At 39.0% G+C, this 18,547-nt stretch overlaps 3 protein-coding genes across 3 annotated transcripts; 2 read left to right on the plus strand and 1 right to left on the minus strand.

The window, feature by feature from the left end:
- Positions 1–3,098: 3,098 nt before the first annotated feature.
- Positions 3,099–4,120, plus strand: LOC116934389. The gene is made up of 3 exons (XM_032941933.2): positions 3,099–3,268; positions 3,511–3,660; positions 3,742–4,120. The coding sequence occupies exons 1-3, from the start codon at positions 3,218–3,220 to the stop codon at positions 3,784–3,786; spliced, it is 246 nt and encodes an 81-aa protein (XP_032797824.1). The 5' UTR covers positions 3,099–3,217; the 3' UTR covers positions 3,787–4,120.
- A 1,363-nt stretch (positions 4,121–5,483) lies between these two features.
- LOC123471192 (dynein light chain roadblock-type 2-like) lies at positions 5,484–6,348 on the minus strand. Its single transcript, XM_045172160.1, has 4 exons — positions 6,011–6,348; positions 5,866–5,953; positions 5,648–5,805; positions 5,484–5,588 (listed from the first exon to the last, which is right to left on the minus strand). The coding sequence occupies exons 1-4, from the start codon at positions 6,011–6,013 to the stop codon at positions 5,535–5,537; spliced, it is 303 nt and encodes a 100-aa protein (XP_045028095.1). The 5' UTR covers positions 6,014–6,348; the 3' UTR covers positions 5,484–5,534.
- Positions 6,349–6,517: 169 nt separating this feature from the next.
- LOC123471191 (leucine-rich repeat serine/threonine-protein kinase 1-like) lies at positions 6,518–17,236 on the plus strand. Its single transcript, XM_045172159.1, has 39 exons — positions 6,518–6,722; positions 6,811–6,967; positions 7,029–7,069; positions 7,137–7,462; positions 7,521–7,665; positions 7,746–7,944; positions 7,999–8,481; positions 8,538–9,045; positions 9,131–9,493; positions 9,583–9,759; positions 9,834–10,060; positions 10,120–10,413; positions 10,492–10,672; positions 10,739–10,972; positions 11,038–11,182; positions 11,246–11,355; positions 11,434–11,573; positions 11,651–11,850; positions 11,916–12,063; positions 12,122–12,324; positions 12,393–12,525; positions 12,592–12,764; positions 12,834–12,988; positions 13,055–13,243; positions 13,301–13,371; positions 13,442–13,670; positions 13,737–13,917; positions 13,995–14,198; positions 14,269–14,303; positions 14,371–14,587; positions 14,660–14,837; positions 14,897–14,970; positions 15,050–15,172; positions 15,236–15,475; positions 15,559–15,728; positions 15,801–16,064; positions 16,135–16,457; positions 16,543–16,607; positions 16,679–17,236. Exons 1-39 carry the CDS (start codon positions 6,657–6,659, stop codon positions 17,000–17,002), a joined length of 7,695 nt encoding a protein of 2,564 aa, XP_045028094.1. The 5' UTR covers positions 6,518–6,656; the 3' UTR covers positions 17,003–17,236.
- The last annotated feature ends 1,311 nt before the right edge of the window (positions 17,237–18,547 follow it).

The following is an 18,547-nucleotide window of genomic DNA, read 5'->3' on the forward strand; positions in this document are numbered from 1 at the left end:
TCAGAAATGGGAATCACTTTTTTTTTACGAGAAAATGTATACCAGCCATCATGGCGGACAGGGTTTTCGGAGTACCTCCCCAAAGAATAGCCCCCTCCCTTTTTTCCTATTTTGTTTTCCTTGAGACGGCCTATCGAGACTCATAGGTTTTCCAGCATTCGACTTTCAGTGGAATTACACACGTCTTCTCTTTGCTAAAGAGATTTTTATCGTGATTCTTTTCCATGAACTCAATGTCTGTGCAACCATTTTTTTCTTGTTTGGCTTTCTGGAGCCTTTTTAAATTGTTATTCTAAGAAGAACCTAAGAGTATTTTCAAAAATGTCTTTACCGTATTCGTTTTTTTTTCTTCTTTCTTTCTGAATTACACATTTTTTCAAGGGCATTGAGAGATTTGAAAAAACTAAGAGCATGCATATTTTTCTTATTGGGTTATGTAGTTTGACAACATTAAACCAAAATGGCGAGCTTTTTTTCTTTCTGCCAAAGGAATGTCTGCTAATGACGAACATCCTGCTGAATGTACACCCATTAAGAAATAAAGAATTTGTCCTCCAAATTCACATGAATCTGAAACAAGGTAATTAAGCTCGCCTCTATATTGATCACAAACAATTAACCTGCATGTGTCACTTGTCTGGAACCGGGTTGAATTGGTAATGTCTGTCGTTCGGTAATGGAGTCTCGATGACTTAGCTTAGTCTGCTATCTCCCATGTTAAGACCACTTAAACAGTTGAAAGAATATTCGTTTGTGTGTGTGTGTGTGGGGAGGGGGATATTAGGGATGAGGGTAAAAATAGATTTTCGCAATATAAAAACTTTCAGGACGAAAAATCATTGTAAAAACGCAACCATTAAAGTTTAAGGTTTATTCTTTTTTTAAATAATGGAGGAAACATCTGCGTTAACGTGAAAACTACAAGGCTGATGACCTTTTTTTACTATTTTCTAGTGATATTTTGGCTATGTAAAGATATGATTACCCCGTTATGGGAAAAAAAACACATTTAAATTAGGGTAGGTAGATTCAAAAGTTTGAATGTTTCTTCGTTTGTTAATCGTCCTTATGTTCTCAGACAAGCTTTACAATAGAACGCACATCCAGTATAAGATGGTAGTGAGACAAAGCACTAAACCAACGAGTTATGAATATAATCCAAATGCGAGGAACTCCTTTTATATCCGTTACTTTGTTTGTGGTCAAAATGAGTAAAAGTCAACATGAATTACAGGCTTAGAGCTGACAGCGTTGGAAAATGAGCCCCTTTTTTTATTGTCCAGTTTCTTCCGCTTCCTCGGGAATCCCATTCGTCTGCTATATTTATGAAAACAATAACTCACTCAAAAGAGAAAGAAAACAACTTACCTGTGGTGAGGGCTCATTTTTCTTTGGTTCCACACGTGCTCTCACAGACCATCTCGTGAGCAACGCACGAACAAGAAGTTGGGTTGGAGTTTAGTGGTCGAACGATTTCTACAGCCATCCTATTTCAACAGATTTGTATGTGCGATCCAAAAGTTTTTATTAGTTTATACCTAAATTTGTCTTCTTGTTTTATGATTCACTGAACCATCGTTGGCAGATAATAGTGGGTAGTTGTTTAAAAATTGATTCACTGGATGTTTAACAGCCATTTGACATTGCAGATTTATATATGGCTAGAATCAATTATCCTTCAGTGGGCTACGGATAAATTGTTAGCTGAAATGTCATTTACTGTCTCTTTTCAATCAAAAAGTTTACATTTCTGGAGTTTTATAATGATAAAAAGAGTTTTTCATTACAGTTATCCTACTTTTATTTTAGCAATTTTTCATAATAAGCCATTACGTAATTACCTAACTTATTATTGTTTTTTAAATGTTGCCTCATGCTCAGGCCAAAATGTACGCGTTTGAACGCCAATGCAAAAAACGATTGGGAACGGTGATTCGAAGAATATAATTAAACGAAATAATTTGTGTTCTCTCTCGCGTTCGTAGGATAGCTTAATTTATTTCTATAATGTGCTGTTTTCATACTACGTTAAGCTCACCTCTGAGCCAAACAAAAGCTGACCTACTTTGCGCATGGATTACGGTACACAATTTGAACCTCTAGCCTCCATTTGTTCAACGCTGTATCCGTTAAGTAAAGTAAAGGTTTACCGCATACGGTATGATTCCTGCCTAGGAACATGTATATATATAAACATATTTCCTCGTTGTCTTTTGAAATATCCTAACCGCGGTTATTTAGAAACTTTGGAATTTGGGAAAGTACGGCGATGTAGTAAGAGTTGTCAGCCTGTACTATTTTCGCCTGAAACTCGTGTTTTTTTTCCCTCTTTTCTTTTTTACATTATGATTTCGTCCACTAACTTTGAATTCTTCTGGCAACCCGATAAGTCTACTCCACTCCAGTTTAACAGGTTTTTCTACTTTGCAATAGAGAAACAGCACTTGCTGCTTACTCCCGTTTCTTGGCCTCAAAAGAAAAGAAATGAGCAACCGAAGTCGAATGATTAAAACTCACGACAGGATTTTTTGTTTTGTTTTATGTTTCTTTTCAGGACAAAATTCTGGCGTTCTAAAAAAGATTTAGATCATCAGGTTATCGCAGCAGCGGAGAGGCTAAATTTTAGCAGCACGATATACTGGTAGCTTGTAGTGGACTGCTTTTGGCTGACCCACATGACCCTAGATAGAAGCAAAGTTTCATTATGAAAACTCGTGTTTATTGAAATTCACTGGACTTAAATAAGTCGACGTGATCGAGTCATTTCCATAAAACTCTGCACAGAATGGTGCAATAAGATCAAGCAACTAAAACAATTTTTAAACAATAACTTATTGATATTTGAGCTCGTACGTATCACTTTGGCCAGTTAAAGAGTCTCATTTGGAACTCTCTTCAAAACAGCATTTTTGCACAAAACAAAACACAGCACGAACTAAACATTCTCATACCTTGTTTTTACCGTTATCTATCAGGAACCTCTCATGGGAGAAATACCGGTAGAACGAGATGCTGGAGGCATGAACCAGAGGTTTACTAAACCTACCTTGATGTCTGTAGTGAGACACAGCTCCGCTAGTTTCTATTCAGGTCTAGGAAAAAAACTGTGTTCCAACATTGGACACCAGTCTTTCGAAGGAACCTGAGCAGGTAGCATACCAGGTTGCAAGCTGGGAAGTGTACTCAAGTAAATACATACAACAATATCAATTAAAAAATGGCGATTGATCATCAAGTTGGAAGAAGCATTGTTGGCAAAGTTATTGAGGTAAGTTATTCATCGTAGTATTTTTCTGATGCCTCTGGAGAAAGAAAAATGAAACAATGTTTTAAAAATTTCACAAAATTTTCTATTTGGGGTCAACTGGTAGAAGCATTTTATGACCTTTACCTCTTCCTTTTTTTGGCATTTCTGAATGCACGCCAAACTTTGGCGTTGCTGTTTGATTTTGTCGTCATTTTCGTATCAATTCACAAATTCACAAAATTTTTAAATTGTTCTCTTTACAGTCGGCCCCATCGGTCCTTTTTTCCGCCGTGGTGTATGGTGTTCCCATAGTTTACACTGCGGGTATCGTAGCGGAGCTTGTTTTCACAACGTTTTTTAAACAGACCAAGCGTGGCCGCCCAAGTGTTTCAAAGCCACTCGATAAACCAGAGGTCAGTGATCCTGTCTTACTTTTCACCAAGATTCGTAAAAGGCAGACTTTTAACAGTTTTACCCCCCTTTTTTTAAAATAGAGTAATCCGGCCCGCGCTCAGGGAGGAACTTGTGGAGCATTTTAATCTGTGTATACCCTTCATACAGAGACACCATATAAAGTCCAAAAACATAAAAAAACATTTTTTTTTAAATAATAAAAAAGAATTGAAATCAAAGAACATAGTACATTCCGTTCTTGCGACAAAGTTCTACTTATAAAGCACAACTTTCCAAAGTCTTTTGTAAAAGGGTTGTCCTTGACGAGATGACAAATTCAATGTGTTCACCGAACTTTTTTGTTGATCACTAATACTGTAAAGTAAGATTTCAAGACCATATCAAGTTATTGTAACGCCCACGTTGATTATAACTGTCATAAGCTAATGGCTGGGTAAAAATAAAAATATCAAAAACAAATTACGAAAACCGTTAAAGCATCATCACAGATTTTTTGAACAACGACATTAAACATGGAATCCACACATTTTATTTTTTCCCTTCGTTTTCGTTGGTTACATAAAGATGAAAACGATGTTTACTGGCTTGAATGATCGATTCTTGTATTATCGAAGTAACTTCAAAAATATAAAGGTAAACTTAGTGTCTCCTCCTTCTCCAATTTCCAGGACGCTTTACGTTCGATAAAGCACGAATAATATGTGCCAAAATAAAAATTGGATTTTCGTCCTACCTACTTACAACCAGTGGGCTTATTAAGGAAAGGAGAGTGATAGTAGAGCGCTGGTGAACGGAAAAAAACATGTTTTTATCATCTGTATGAGTCAGAAAATGCCTATATATGCCAAAAAGGATCCCAATGGGTTCTACAAATTGTTTAAAGAATATAAAACAAAACATCTGGATGACTGCAAACAGAAACATAGAAAGCAAATGGGGAGCGCAGTGAGAATCACCTATAGTGATTACGCTGTTAAACATCATTTCTCTGGTCCTTTCTCTATTCGATTGAACTCCGCCCACATATTCATCAAGATGTAATTCTAGTAAGTCGGCTGGGAGCCAAATGTCTGCAAAATTTCACATTAGACTACTTTTGCCAGTTTCTATAACACGCACTTTCTTCTTGATTATTGTGATCTATTCATTTTCCGCAAGAGTAAAATATTTTATCAGCAATTCAGCATCCGCTGCTGAATTTTTTCTAAAGAAAAAAAAATTGTGTTAATGATGTCAAATTTCACACATTGAGCACGACGTTTTCTTACACTTTCTTATTTTCAGGCTGGACAACGACAGAACGTAAAAGTAGAATTTTTTTTCTTCCCAATAGAACCAGAGAACTTTATTCGATTTCGTCACGTTTCTCTAATGAAGCCATACAGACAGGTTTGATAGGGATATTGGAATTTTGGGTATTTTAGTTGGAAAGATAAGGTCAAAAATTACTACAGTCGCACACCCAATAATATTTTATGGTCTAATGCATGACAAAAAGGTGTGTCATATGCGGAAAGAACCTTACGGCAGTGATCATGTTTATACATCGTGGCTACATCTTCTTTCCTCAGATGAATCAATGTCTTAAGTTCAAAAGACAATCTTTAGGAATAGATTTTCTCATTCATCTGTTTTCATTAGACTCCAAATTGACCACCATAGTAAGTTAAATAGTTTTTGCCATTGTTGGCAAAATCTATTCTTATCAACCATTCTCTGATTCTTTCTCAACAGGGATGTTTTTTTTGCCACACCAATATCACTATTTTTTTTAAAGCTAAATTTCTTTAAAAAATAAAATATATGATCATAATGGTTTGGATTAATTGCCCAAGAAGAAATTTATTGAGATAAACTGTACCGATGAATAAAATTAATCTGACTGGTTTTGAACAACTATTAACATATACTCCTTGTCCGGTGCAACCTAACAGAGCAAATTTTACTTTTAACAGCACTATGAAAACTCTTTAATTTCCGACTTACCATGATTTCATGTTTCTTAGTTCGGATGCGAAAGAATGTTAGATCGTTTGTTGGATCTAACTCACGGACAACACTACAAGCTTTATCAGCTAGTTGACTGATTAAACCAGCATATTGGATAGTAGTTGCATTGTCTAAAGTTGATTTGATTGGAATGCCTAGAAAGTAAAAAAATTAAGTTTTTTTATATCTACTGTTCAATACAAATGAGTGTTTACCTTCATTATTAATAACAACAACTCCAATGACTCCCTTGTGAGATTGGATTCGTTTGAGAGTTTCTTCTATTTCACTATTGGAAGATTGCTAAGATACAGAATAACAAATAAATTACACTTCAGCTGATACTTTCATATGACCTACCATTTTTCTTAGTGTGATAAAGAGAATGCAGATTTATGGGATAACCTGACGTAACGCCCACCTTTTCTGGTAACCAAACCCTAGTGATTTGTAAACTAAACAAAATGTTCCCCAGACGACGTCCTAAAGCGCAGGTCAATCCAAGGCCTACTTTAATGCGGATGGCCGCATAACTCCCTCTTGTTTTGCGTGATGGGTTTTGAAATTTTTTTTTTCCCTGGCGGAACTGGGCGGAATGACTGTGCACTGTCTGTCCTACGGCTTGATCGTAGCTTCCTAGGCATGTATACTCTTCACTCTTTAGTCTTTTAGGCGAGTTACCAAAAGGGCTTCGAGCTTTGCAACATATGGTTGATAATTGGTCACCACATAGGCATACGCGCCCTTTTATTTATACCATCATGCCTGTGCTTCGAATGTGCTGTGTTCGTTGATTCACTTGATTGAAAACACCAGAACACAACTCCTGGTAGGTGCTGCTACCAGAGCCCAGAGCTATGTTCGGTATTAGAGGCCTTCTTCATTAAGTGTGCCTGCATCAGCTGATCAATGAACACATTGAGAGAAACCATGTTTGGTTGTTGACAATTCTGTCAGTGATGACAACTGTGCTTGGGCTCGGCTTTCTTTGGTTCAATTCTCAAGCATGAGTATTCCGAGCAGTCCAAACTCTGATGATTTGGAAGATTTCCCGGGACGCTTGTTACACCAGGTTTGCACTAGTTTAACGGCTGTTGGCTGCAACAAAGCTTATGGTATAATCCTTGTAATTCCGAGTTTGGCTTTTCGTTTTTGTTCAGGCGGCACTTTGGGATAATGCAGAATTATTAGAAGACCTTCTTCATGCTGATCAATTACAACATATTGATGGAGTTGATGCATGGGGTCGAACACCATTGCATGCAGCTGCTACAACAGAAAACTCAAGCTGCCTAAGAATATTACTTCAGTCAGGAGGTAAAAAAATATCCAAAGTTTTGTGTATTTGTTGATTTTTTAAAATAGTGTTTTCTTCAAGCTAATCCAAATATTCCGTGTGGGCCTCGAGGAGAATATAGAGTAAGTTGTGCATTCTTTAAAACCTAAAGTATCCTGTACCTGCCAACTGAATTCTTTTTCTTCTCAGACATCATTGCATGTAACTGCTGAATATGGCCATGTCAACAACCTACGTCTCTTGCTGTCTCATGATGCTCGCATTGATGTTCGAGATGGCCTGGGGTTTTCACCATTAGATTTGGCACTTAAAGGAAGTCACATAGAATGTGCTTCAGCTTTAAAAACAGCTCAGTCAACACAGGAAGCTTGTAGGGTTGAAATATTCAATGGATTGTTAAAAGCATGTATTGAAGGCAGTCCAGACTTAATGCTCAAGCTCTTTAAGGAGCTCAAAGAAGATTTGCAGCTTGTCATTAATATGATGGTGGAAGGATCAAACACATTGTTGTTCAAGTTAGTGTGATGTTTTTAAATTATTGAATTTTTAGCAATTCTCGGCGTTACCTTACAGGGCTTCAGAAATTGGCCATAGAGAAATCGTTCATTTATTACTTGCCAATGGCGCGGACGCAAGAGTTCATCCTGTAACAAAATATTCTCCCCTATATATAGCATGCTACAATGGCCATAAGGAAGTTGTAGAATTGCTACTGAGAGTAAGCGCCAACTTAATTTAATTTTTTTTTTGCTTAAATCTAAACTGGATTGTTGCAAATTTGTTCTGCACATTCAACAGAAATTTCCTGAATTGGTACAAACTCCCACAGTTGAAAAATGGTTTCCTTCCCATGGATGCTGTATTCAGGGACACGTTCAAGTGCTGGACCTTCTACTTAAGTACCCGTACCCTTCGAGTATAATGAAAAAGTACACTGACAAAACAGGGAACTATGAATATGAACTTCCTTTCGACATCAATGCAAAAGATGTGTCAGGTACGTACCCATACATTTTTAATGATTAAATTTTCTCATGATACGGTTCCGTAGGGCAAACTGTGTTGTATATCGCTGCCTATATGGGGAACCTGAAAATGGTGGAGCTTATTTTAAAGTATCGCGTCAAAGGGAAAACGTTGAAGTCCAACGACCAGACAACAACCGTCCTGTCGGCGACCGAATCGATCACAGCCAAAAAACGGATTTCAGACTCGATTCAAGCTTTAATGTCCCGTCTGAACGTTAACTTAAAACCAGACTCAGCAACTCCAGCTGCCAATATTCAACAGACATTAAGTCCCGTCGACGTAGACGTCTACTGCGATCATGGGACACAAACGGCCCTTCACGCAGCTGTCAAGAGCAAACACTTTGCCATCGCCTCCCTTATATTGGGTGCAGGTGCTAATCCGAATCTCACCATATATCTTAACGAAGAAGAGCTGTCAAAGTTACGTTCTCGGACGGCCCTAGACGAATATGTTTTTACGGGATCTTCCGTGCTGGTAGAGGCGGTCAGACAACGTGACATGGGTATTTAATCGCTATTTTTTACGTTAACTTGGATTAAAATTTCTTTTCCTTTTTAGGAATGATTGATCTGCTTCTTAAACATGGTGCTCGAGACCTGGAAAGCAAAGCACTGTATGTGGCAGTTCAAGCGAAAGACGATATTATAACATCCAAACTCCTGGCTCTTAAATCACATATTGATCGAGAAAATTCCATCAACAAAAAAGCAGGATCGCCAAACGAAAGCCGCGGCTTTGCGTCACTAAGCCAAGTTTTTCCCACTAACGCCGTTATGATAAATTGGCACGGGCAGCAATGCCTTGAATACATTAGGCCGCAATGGCTGAGTGAGGCTGCTGTTAGCCTCAACCCCAAAATGAAACTGCATCCGCGTGCTTATCACGTTGCCCTCCATTCTATTACACGCATCGATCTTTCCAACAATGTTCTCGTAGAGCTACCACCATGCATGTTACAATTGCAAAGTATCCGGCATCTCAACGTCGCGCAAAACAAAATTGAGCGTCTGCCATCAGGATTATATAATTGTCCTTTACTGGAAGAACTTCTGTTGCAGGATAACAGGCAAGGCCTAGCTCCAGTTCCTTATTTATAATTTTTTTAATGATTTTTCGTTTTTCTGTTTTTAATTCTGTACTTTGCGTTTTAGATTGGATTTCCTTCCGGATGCTCTATTCAAGCTTCCTTCGCTGGCTATTTTGGATGTATCCAACAACAAACTGCAACATATTCCAATAGACATGTGGACAGCTCCGAAATTGAAAGAGATGAATGCGTCGTTCAATTTACTTGTTGATCTTCCCAACTTTCTAACGGACGTAGCCTTCGATCTAACCAGTAGTGGTGATTCTGGAAAGAAACTGGACTTTTCGGCGCCGCGCTCGAATAAATCAACTCCAGATAAATTCAACCTTTCTTTCTCTGACGAAGACAGCTTGGGAGACGCCAGAATGATGCGAAGCATGCAGCTGGCAACTTTTAACCTTACTCCCCAGAAATTAGTGCACGATAGGTAGGATTAGATTTAAAAAAACGCATCATTTGATTGGAAGTTGTTAATCGTGTTTTTTTTTTTTCTTCTTTTTTCTTCCCTTTTTATAGTTTATGGAGCCATACAGTAGATATTAATGAAACTCTTCCGGCAGATATGGATGACATGCCTCAATCGTGTTCACAGCTCGTTCATCTTAATCTTGCACACAACAATTTTTCTAGCGTCCCGGTTTCATTAGCTTGTATAGCTGTCAATCTTGTCCGCTTAAACATGAGCTTCAACAAGTAAGATGGATACCTTTATGGATCACCACACTTACTATGCGCATGCTAACAGGTCAAAATATCTCCATTTGCAGATTAACTGACATTGGACCTTTATCTAACTATCCTCACGGTTTGAAGCAGTTAGATTTGTCTCATAATCAAATAGAAAATTGGCCGCCCTTTTCCAACTGGGACATTCTTCAGCTAGATGAACCGATGTCCCCATTATCTACCTCATCACCTTTTTTGTCTTCATCAGCAACCATAACTTGCTTTGCCGGAATTGATCGCAATCCACCCAAAACGCCAGTAACCCAAGGTGAGGGTAGTCGTTACGAACTCATGAATTTAAAGTGGTTATATTCGAAATTGTTATAGGGAGGAAATTTCACAAATCTTCAAAGGTGGTTGCGTGTGCACACCGGCGTCATCACAAATTGGAGGGTTTACGTACTTTGGTCCTCGGAGATAATCAGATGACTGGAATCCATCTGTGGATGGATGAGGGGTTGGAAGAGGATGTGGATACCCTCGTTTCGTCTGCTCACAAATCCAAACTACTCTTCCCAAATTTGAGTGCATTGGATATAAGCAACAATAGGATCAGAGAAATACCAAATGTTATCCACGAACTAAGCAATCTCGCCGTTTTCAACGTTAGTGGAAATCCTGGTCAGTATTCATCTTCTTACACTTTGAATCTGTTTATTCTAATATTTTTTTGTCACAAATATTCAAAATATATATTAGATATCGTCGAATTGCCACCGCGAATGGGATTGTTGTCAAAATTGTGGAATTTGAACGTGAGAGGATGCAATTTACAAGAACCATTACGTTCAATGATTGAAAGCAAGAAATACAAGACAATGGATGTCGTGGGGTATCTTAAATCCATCTTAGAAGATGCACGTCCATACGCCCGAATGAAGTACTTTTACCATTCAGATAATTTACGACTGTGTACTAATAACCAATAACACCCAAAATTCCTAAGGCTCATGCTCGTCGGCGTCCAAGGTATCGGGAAAACTTCGTTACTGGAACAGCTACGCCAAGAAGGCACAGGATCATATAAAAAGAAACCTCCAGAGCACTGGGCAAAAAGAATGGGCAACAGGAATATACACTCTCGGACGCCCCGTGGAGTAAACTTGTCCACTGTCGGCGTCGACATTGGTGATTGGACTTACGACAAGAAAGCTAAAGGGCACGGCCCAGTCACTTTCCGGTATCTAAACTTTGGGTTTGTAACGTTGTTTCACAAAAAATAAATTCGTTTTATCACCTTTTCAGTACCTGGGACTTTGCTGGTCAAAAAGAGTATTATGCCACTCACCAATACTTTTTGTCTAAACGAAGTCTGTATTTAGTCCTATGGCGAATAACTGATGGAGTGAAAGGAATTGACGAAATCTTTCACTGGCTAGTCAATATTCAGGTGAGAGATAAACTATTTGTTACCGTTATTCTTTCGTGTCTTAAGTTTAGGCAATTATTTTAGGCGAGAGCGCCTAATTCTCCTGTTCTAATTGTGGGAACCCATTACGATTTGGTCAAGGATACCTTCCCCTCATCCTATTCCGAAGATCTCCAACAGCTTGTTCGTGACCGGTAAAAAATAGTCCTTGTCAAAAAATTACCCCAATTCTTTTAAATATGTTGTCTAAGTATTTTTCAAATTTGTTTAAGTTTTATTAATGTGGTGGACGCGGAAAAATGCGGTTTACCTCGAGTATTAGATACCATAGAGATCAGTTGTCGTACCAGACATAATGTTCGACTTTTATGCAACCTAATTTATGACGCCGTTTTTAGCCTAAAACTTCCAGGTGAGTTAAAATTTTCTTCACTCTTACTCCCCTCCCCCATTTTATATTGAACTGTGATTTTTCGTCTGTGTCTCTAGGAAGTAAAGAACGCATGTTGGAACAGCGTATTCCGGCAACTTATTTGGCTCTAGAGGATGTTATTGGTCTTCTAGCCACTGAACAAAAAAATTGCGGTCGTGATCCTGTTCTTTCTGCTGAGGAATATCGTGTTGGCGTTGCGCACATCATGAATTCCCGATTTCGAATGTCCTTCAGGGATACAGCTGAGTTGAATCAAGTCCGCTCATATTCTTTAATCCAAGCGCCTTCCTTTGTGTTATTTTTGTTGATTTTCCATTTAAGGCTACCGCATTTCTTCACGAAAATGGAGTGATGCTTCACTACGAAGATGCAACCCTGAAAGACCTATATTTTCTAGACCCACAGTGGCTGTGCGACATGCTTGCCCATGTAGTCACCATCAGAGAAATTAATCCCTTTGCGCCAAACGGTTCCTAAATTTATAGTTTTATACTTGGATTCTGAATTCTAGCAGTCCCTCATTACAGGTATTATGAGGTTGGAGGATTTACAGCTTGTTTTTCGCTCATCGACCAGCGCTCCGGCAGAAGCTCAAGCTTATGTTGTCAATTTACTTAACAAATTTGAAGTAGCGTTGACCTGGGACTCAAGGACTTTACTTATTCCCTCATTATTACCTACTGAAGATCAAACAGCATATGATTTACCTGGCTCTGACGTTCGTGTGAAGGTTAATGTACATACTATTTACAGCTATTTAAATTTAAAGTCTTATGGTATCTTTTTGGTTTTGAGTAGATTCCAGTCCGGTCAAGGGGTAGGGCGATGCGACCGAGAAAGGGCCCGAGATTTAACAGGGCTGTGTCGATGCCCTCAAGACCTGGTTCGGCAGCAGCCCAGGGGCACAAAGGATTTCCGTCTGAAGAAACAAGTGACTTAATAACATTTTTCCATCAATTTTAAGGATTGGTTGTATAAATACTGTTCATTTTTGAAGTTACGGATGGAAAATGTGAAGTAAGCTTCCAGTCTGACATGGAGACCGCGATCTATCGCTTGCTTCTACTTTCATACGTGCCAACAGGGTTTTGGTCGCGTCTAATAACGCGGCTGTTAGCCGAAGATAGCATTGTCGATACGCTCCGTTCTTACTTCAATATTCCCAGACACGTATGTTGTCTTCGATAGATGTTCGAACACGATTACTTTTATTTCATTAAAAATTTATTCACTCGATAGGTTGACGCAGATCTGACACATACTTTGGAGTGGAAAGCTGAATGGCGTTGTTGGCAGACCGGCATTGAGTTACACTATCTCGGTACTACTTTGCTTCGAATTAAAGAAGTGGCCAATCGCGTCGGTGTCAGTCCATTCGATTATCGGGCGTTTCGGTCAGTTAATAAAAGTCTGTATAACTGGAATCGTTAATATACAAATTTCTATTTTATTTTTCTCAGATATATTGCCAAACAAGAGGGTCACTGGTCTGAACTGGATACCGCTTCGGCTGCTATGATTGAAATCTTTCTTCCAAACGAGACCATTGCAATACGTAAGCCAATATTTGATCGACCTGAAGGACAACCATTTCAAAAAGTTTCTGTTCAAGGCTATCAAACCTTTGCATTAGAACCATCTGTTGAAAGGTAACTTGCAAAAATGAAAAATTTTTCAAATTTAATTCAATTCTTGTTCCTTTAAAGCGTTACCAAACTTTTGACGATCTCCGTTGATCATATTGATACTCTTCTGGAAGACTGGTATCCGATATTAGGTAAACCGTGTTTTTATTAATGGGCAGTCATGGTCTTACTCTCTAAAAAAATTTCATATTTTATCAACAGGTACCAGATTTGTACATACTTCTGAAGGAAAATATCTTGTTACGCGGTTGGTTCCATGCCCCATGTGTCTCTGTGGATTAAATCCCCCAGCCGACAGTCCACATGAACGCCCACAAGAAAATCACCAGTTTTTTCCTCTAAAAACGGAACCAGTTGCGCGCGGTTCGCGTAATAGTGCCCGATCAGAAGGTGCTGACTCTGGTGTAGGTCACGAATCTCCTGTGTTAAGGTAACACCGACAAAGGATTATAAAACTATATTAAATTAGATTATTACAAAATCTGCTTTATTTTAGCCGGAAAACTTCGACGGAAGAACATTCTAACATTCAAGAGCTTTTACGGTCACACTCCTCGCATTCAGAAACAGTTTACTCTTTCACTGTAGAAGAATGCATTTTGCTGAGCCATGGAAATCGTCACGTACATTGCCCGGTTCACAATGACATTCATTTAGCTCAAGTGGCACCCGATACGGTAAAAGAAAATAATAATGTTGGTTGGTGGTAGAAACTATATTGATTAATATGTATTGTGGTCTGCCCTTGCAACAGATGTTTATGGACATTGGTGAACGCAACATTGTGAACGGTCAGAACATTAAAAGAGGAGGTCTACTTGGTCGGGGTGCCTTTGGTTTTGTCTATCGAGCTACTGCAAACATTAACGGCAACCCCAATGCAGAAGTAGCAGTAAAAATGCTTCAGCCTATTGATCCTGGACATGAAGCCAGATCTTCTGTTATACAGATTTATAAAGTAAATTGGCAATGCGTTAATTTGTTGTTGGTCTTGATATTAATAATGGTAATGTTTGATTGAATTTCAGGCAGCTATCAGCCAATGGGAAAGAGATCCTTTACAGTAAGTTCTGCCTTGATCTCGTGTTTGTTAGTTTGGTAGCTACATCTAAAAATATTTGATGATACAGGTATGCCTGCAAGGCCTACTGTACTGTAAGGCAGGAATTGGCTATCCTACTAACCCTGCGTCATGCGAATATCGTTCCATTCATTGGTTTGTGCACCGAACCACTAGCATTGGTTTTAGACCTCGCACCCTTAGGAGCTTTGGATTCAAATTTAAGAAATTTTCGAAGATCTGGGGCAAAACTAAACCTCTCTGTCATTCAGCAAATCGTAGTTCAGGTATGGTTAAATTCCTTAAAATATTTTTACTGCTAACGGTGCGCCGCTATATCACGTTGAAATGTCTTCCAGATTGCTAAAGCTCTGGAATACTTGCACCAACAACGAATCATCTATCGTGATCTCAAATCAGAAAATGTATTAGTATGGTCGTTACCTAGTCCCGATGAAAGGCAGCCTGAAGTGAAAGTGGATGTAAAATTGGCTGACTATGGCATTTCCCGGATTTCACTGCCTACTGGCGCAAAAGGTAATAGTTTTGCAAGTTTTTAAAACTGAAGTTGATTTATTAGTTCCAAAATATTTAAGGTTTTGGAGGAACGGAAGGTTTCATGGCTCCTGAGATAATGCGGTTCAATGGCGAAGAGGAGTACACCGACAAAGTACGAACTATTTGACTTTTGATATTCATTTTTAGAAAACTGTCTAGTTTTTCTTTTTCGTGAAATGGGAATCTGATAGGTGGATTGTTTTTCTTTTGGAATGTTCTTATACGAGCTGCTCACACTTCGTCAGCCTTTCGAAAGCCACGAGTCAGTGAAGGAATTCATATTGGAAGGAGGCAGACCTTCGATAACACCTCGGGTAAATTTAGTTATTTTTTTTTATTTCTTTCACAATTATTTTAATTAAATTTATTTTTCCCAGGATGCAACCCATCCCGTGTATTTACTAGATCTGATGGTTTTGTGCTGGAGTCAACAGCCAAAAGACAGGCCTACTGCTTCCCAGATTGTATCTATTGCCTCGGCACCAGAATTTACCCATCTCCTGGATGTGGTATCTTTAAATCACAATGGATTTTGTACTGACGGCATTGCTGTTCCTGTGCCTAACTCTTCGGAAGAAACGCTTCATGAGCTTTGGTTAAGCAGTACGGCATGCCAGGTGAGTTGATTGTAGTTGCACTTCATTTCTATTTGCTAATTAAAATTATTGGTTGCTAATTAAAACAAACACGTTTATTCTAGGTTGACCTGCTACTTGCGTCAAGTCAGCCTCCTGAAATTGCCAACGGCTGCGGGTCTTGGCTGGATTACTATACGCTTGAAAGTGAGATCGATCAGCCCGTTACAGCGGCTTGTCTGGTCGGTGAATCCGTTTGGCTTGGAGATGCTCGGGGGCAAATTTTCTGCTTCAGGTGCAAATTTTACTATATTTTGTTGTGTATTCTATTTTGAAATGTTCTTCTAATGACGGCTTTTTCATCTAGCACAAGGACATATCAATGTCTTTTTCGTTACTCCCTTGAACCAGACTCCTCCTGCACTGCCTCTATACGACGTCTGATACATTTACCTTCGTTACATCGAGTAGCGGTTGCCTTGGCTAATGGCCGTTTATTTCTATGCCGGGATGACTTCATCCCACTAACGTCGACTCAAGGTGAAGGTACGTTTGTTATGACCGAACTCGGACTCGGTGGAAGCGGTGCCCCACTACACTGCATGGCGGCCATTTATTCAACTTCCAGGGGGTAACACGCAAAACAACCAAATATAGTATCGAAACGATTTTTGTACTTTCTATTTACAATTTAAATCTAGGAAAGTAGAATTGTGGTGTGGGCAATCACAAGGCAGCATATGCGTGTTCGCCTTAGGAGAAGGCGTAGTGATCGGTCAAGAGCTGATCAATCATTACGACCCTGTTCTACCCGGTCTTGAAGTGCTCCAAATAGTGGCTGTCGACAATCTGATTATCGAAAATCATGTAGACTCCTTTGACTATGAAGAAGAAATGCCAAACGAAAATGTCATCGAGACTACTAGTTCTGTAATATGGTCGTATGTTTACCCTGGGTGTGTTGTCTATCGCTGGTGTGCAAATACCCGACGAATTCTCCATCGTCTGGACTGCTCTAAGCTAGGTTCGGTTTATTTATTTATGGATTTCACGTAAAATTCAATAATTATTGATTATTTTTATCTCGTTGCCGAAAAAACGAATTATAGCTCCTTGTTCTGAATCGCTCCAATCGATTAGTATCGAGGAGCATCTTAGTCCAGGAAGATGCCAAGTAAGCAGTGAAACGCTCTCAATAACAAATAATACCATTTTCAAATTACTCTACGTAATTTTTAAATTCAGGTAACAAGCCTAGCTGTGCAAGGAAGAGAACTGTACATAGGAACAACTTGGGGCTGCCTTATCGTGGCTGAAGCCTCATCCCTGCGCCCAATAACTGTTTTCCGCCCATACGAAGATGAAATCCGTGTAATTCTTCCTCTGAGTTCGTATGACAAAGAGAAAGAAAAACAATCTCTTCTAGTGGCAACTATTGGCAAAGGCTATCGAAATCTCTTACATCGTTATGGCTCATGGACGCATTTTAATAAGAGTTCATCTGGATACGTATCGGAGAGAAACCAGAACATGCAAGTCCTCTTGTGGAGGGCTGGTGACTGGATATAAGAAACTAAGTCATCGTAGATGATCCTTCGTTTTAAGATTTCGCATTATTTATTTGGTAAATTATTATATTCTTTTTAATTATAAAGACCCTTGGCTTTTCAAATTTGTTGTTTTCCGTTAATTCTCTAATCAACCCGATGTATAAATATGTTCGAGAACACTGTTACTTTTCCGTGTTTCTTATTCTGTCATGCGTAGTCGTGTACTTGTTAGTAAATAAAATAGTGGCATTTATTTTTCTAAGATGAAAGTTTGCTTACTTGTGCAATTACCGTCGTATAAAAATGCATCTGCCGATTTTCCCTGAGGGATTTAGTTTACTAAATTACCGAAGGTTTAGGGGCATTTAACGCAGCACAACTTACAATAGGCTCCTGCTCCAGATAGGAAACCGAAAAGGTTTATTGGAATTTTTTCCACCAATAGGAATGAAGGAAAGCAAAAAAACAGCATTAACGATATTTTTAAGCTGAAATTAGTAGATTTAAATTATGACAAAGGTAACAAATGATAATGCACGCCATTTTATTGTCTTAATTGTTAAACTATGTGACAACTAGAATCTTTTTTTCGTATATAACAAAGTCAATAATCGGCCATTTTGTACTGTTTGGGGTGCTTCAACATTTGGAAAACAGATGGCCCCTGTACCTTTTTTTTTTTCTAATTCAAAATTCAAAAACTAGATGTCACTATTTCTTATGTAAACAAAATTGGAAAACAGTAACTATACCAACTAAAACTGGAGTTCGCCTTGATCCTTGGATCCACTCGGTTGTGTCCGTGTCTCTCCTATTTGGCGCCCTAGTAAAAAGAGACAAAAAAAAAATATCTTTGTTCAGTACCGCTCCCATACTCCAACTCCTGCCTATTGGTCAGAGAATCCTACGGAGAAAGTTTCAGTGAAGTGAAAAGTAGAAAAGTGAAAAGTAGTAAAAACACAAAAAGGAAAAAAAAAAAAAAAAATTTTGCTCAGTACCGCTCCTACACTCGAACCCCTACCTATGGGTCGGCGTATCCTACAGAGAAAGTGTTCAGTGGAAAAGGAAAAGTAAAAAAAAAAAAAAAAAAAAAATTTGCACAGTTGCTCTCCCACACCCCAACAACGGACAATGGTTGCATAAGCCTAGGTTATACCCCACCAGCTGTTCCCGGTTAAGCAACCTACTCCTGCTCACACGGAATTACCACGCGGACTGCGATAAGATGTACCATCACCCCCCTCCCCCCTGCAAAACGCAGTCTCCCGTCTTACAGCGATGAAGAATGGCCGACAATTGGGAACCATCACGGTAAAAATACCCCGATCAACCTCCCACCTGTAATCCTAAAGCTGACAGACGGGAAAGCAAACTTCCGCCAAATGGATATGGCAGAGCTAAAAGCTTTCACCAACGAAATCGTAAAGTTAGTAGGCAACCCCAGACGTTCTGACTGTCCACGAGGAGGGGACCTCTTCGTGTACCCAGTAGACATAGGGCAACGAGAAGCGCTCTTAAAGATCTCCAAGATAGCCAATCGCACTCTTACAGCGGCCCTCCCTAA

The sequence above is a fragment of the Daphnia magna genome, linkage group LG4, assembly GCF_020631705.1.
Source record: "Daphnia magna isolate NIES linkage group LG4, ASM2063170v1.1, whole genome shotgun sequence".
Taxonomy (NCBI): domain Eukaryota; kingdom Metazoa; phylum Arthropoda; class Branchiopoda; order Diplostraca; family Daphniidae; genus Daphnia; species Daphnia magna.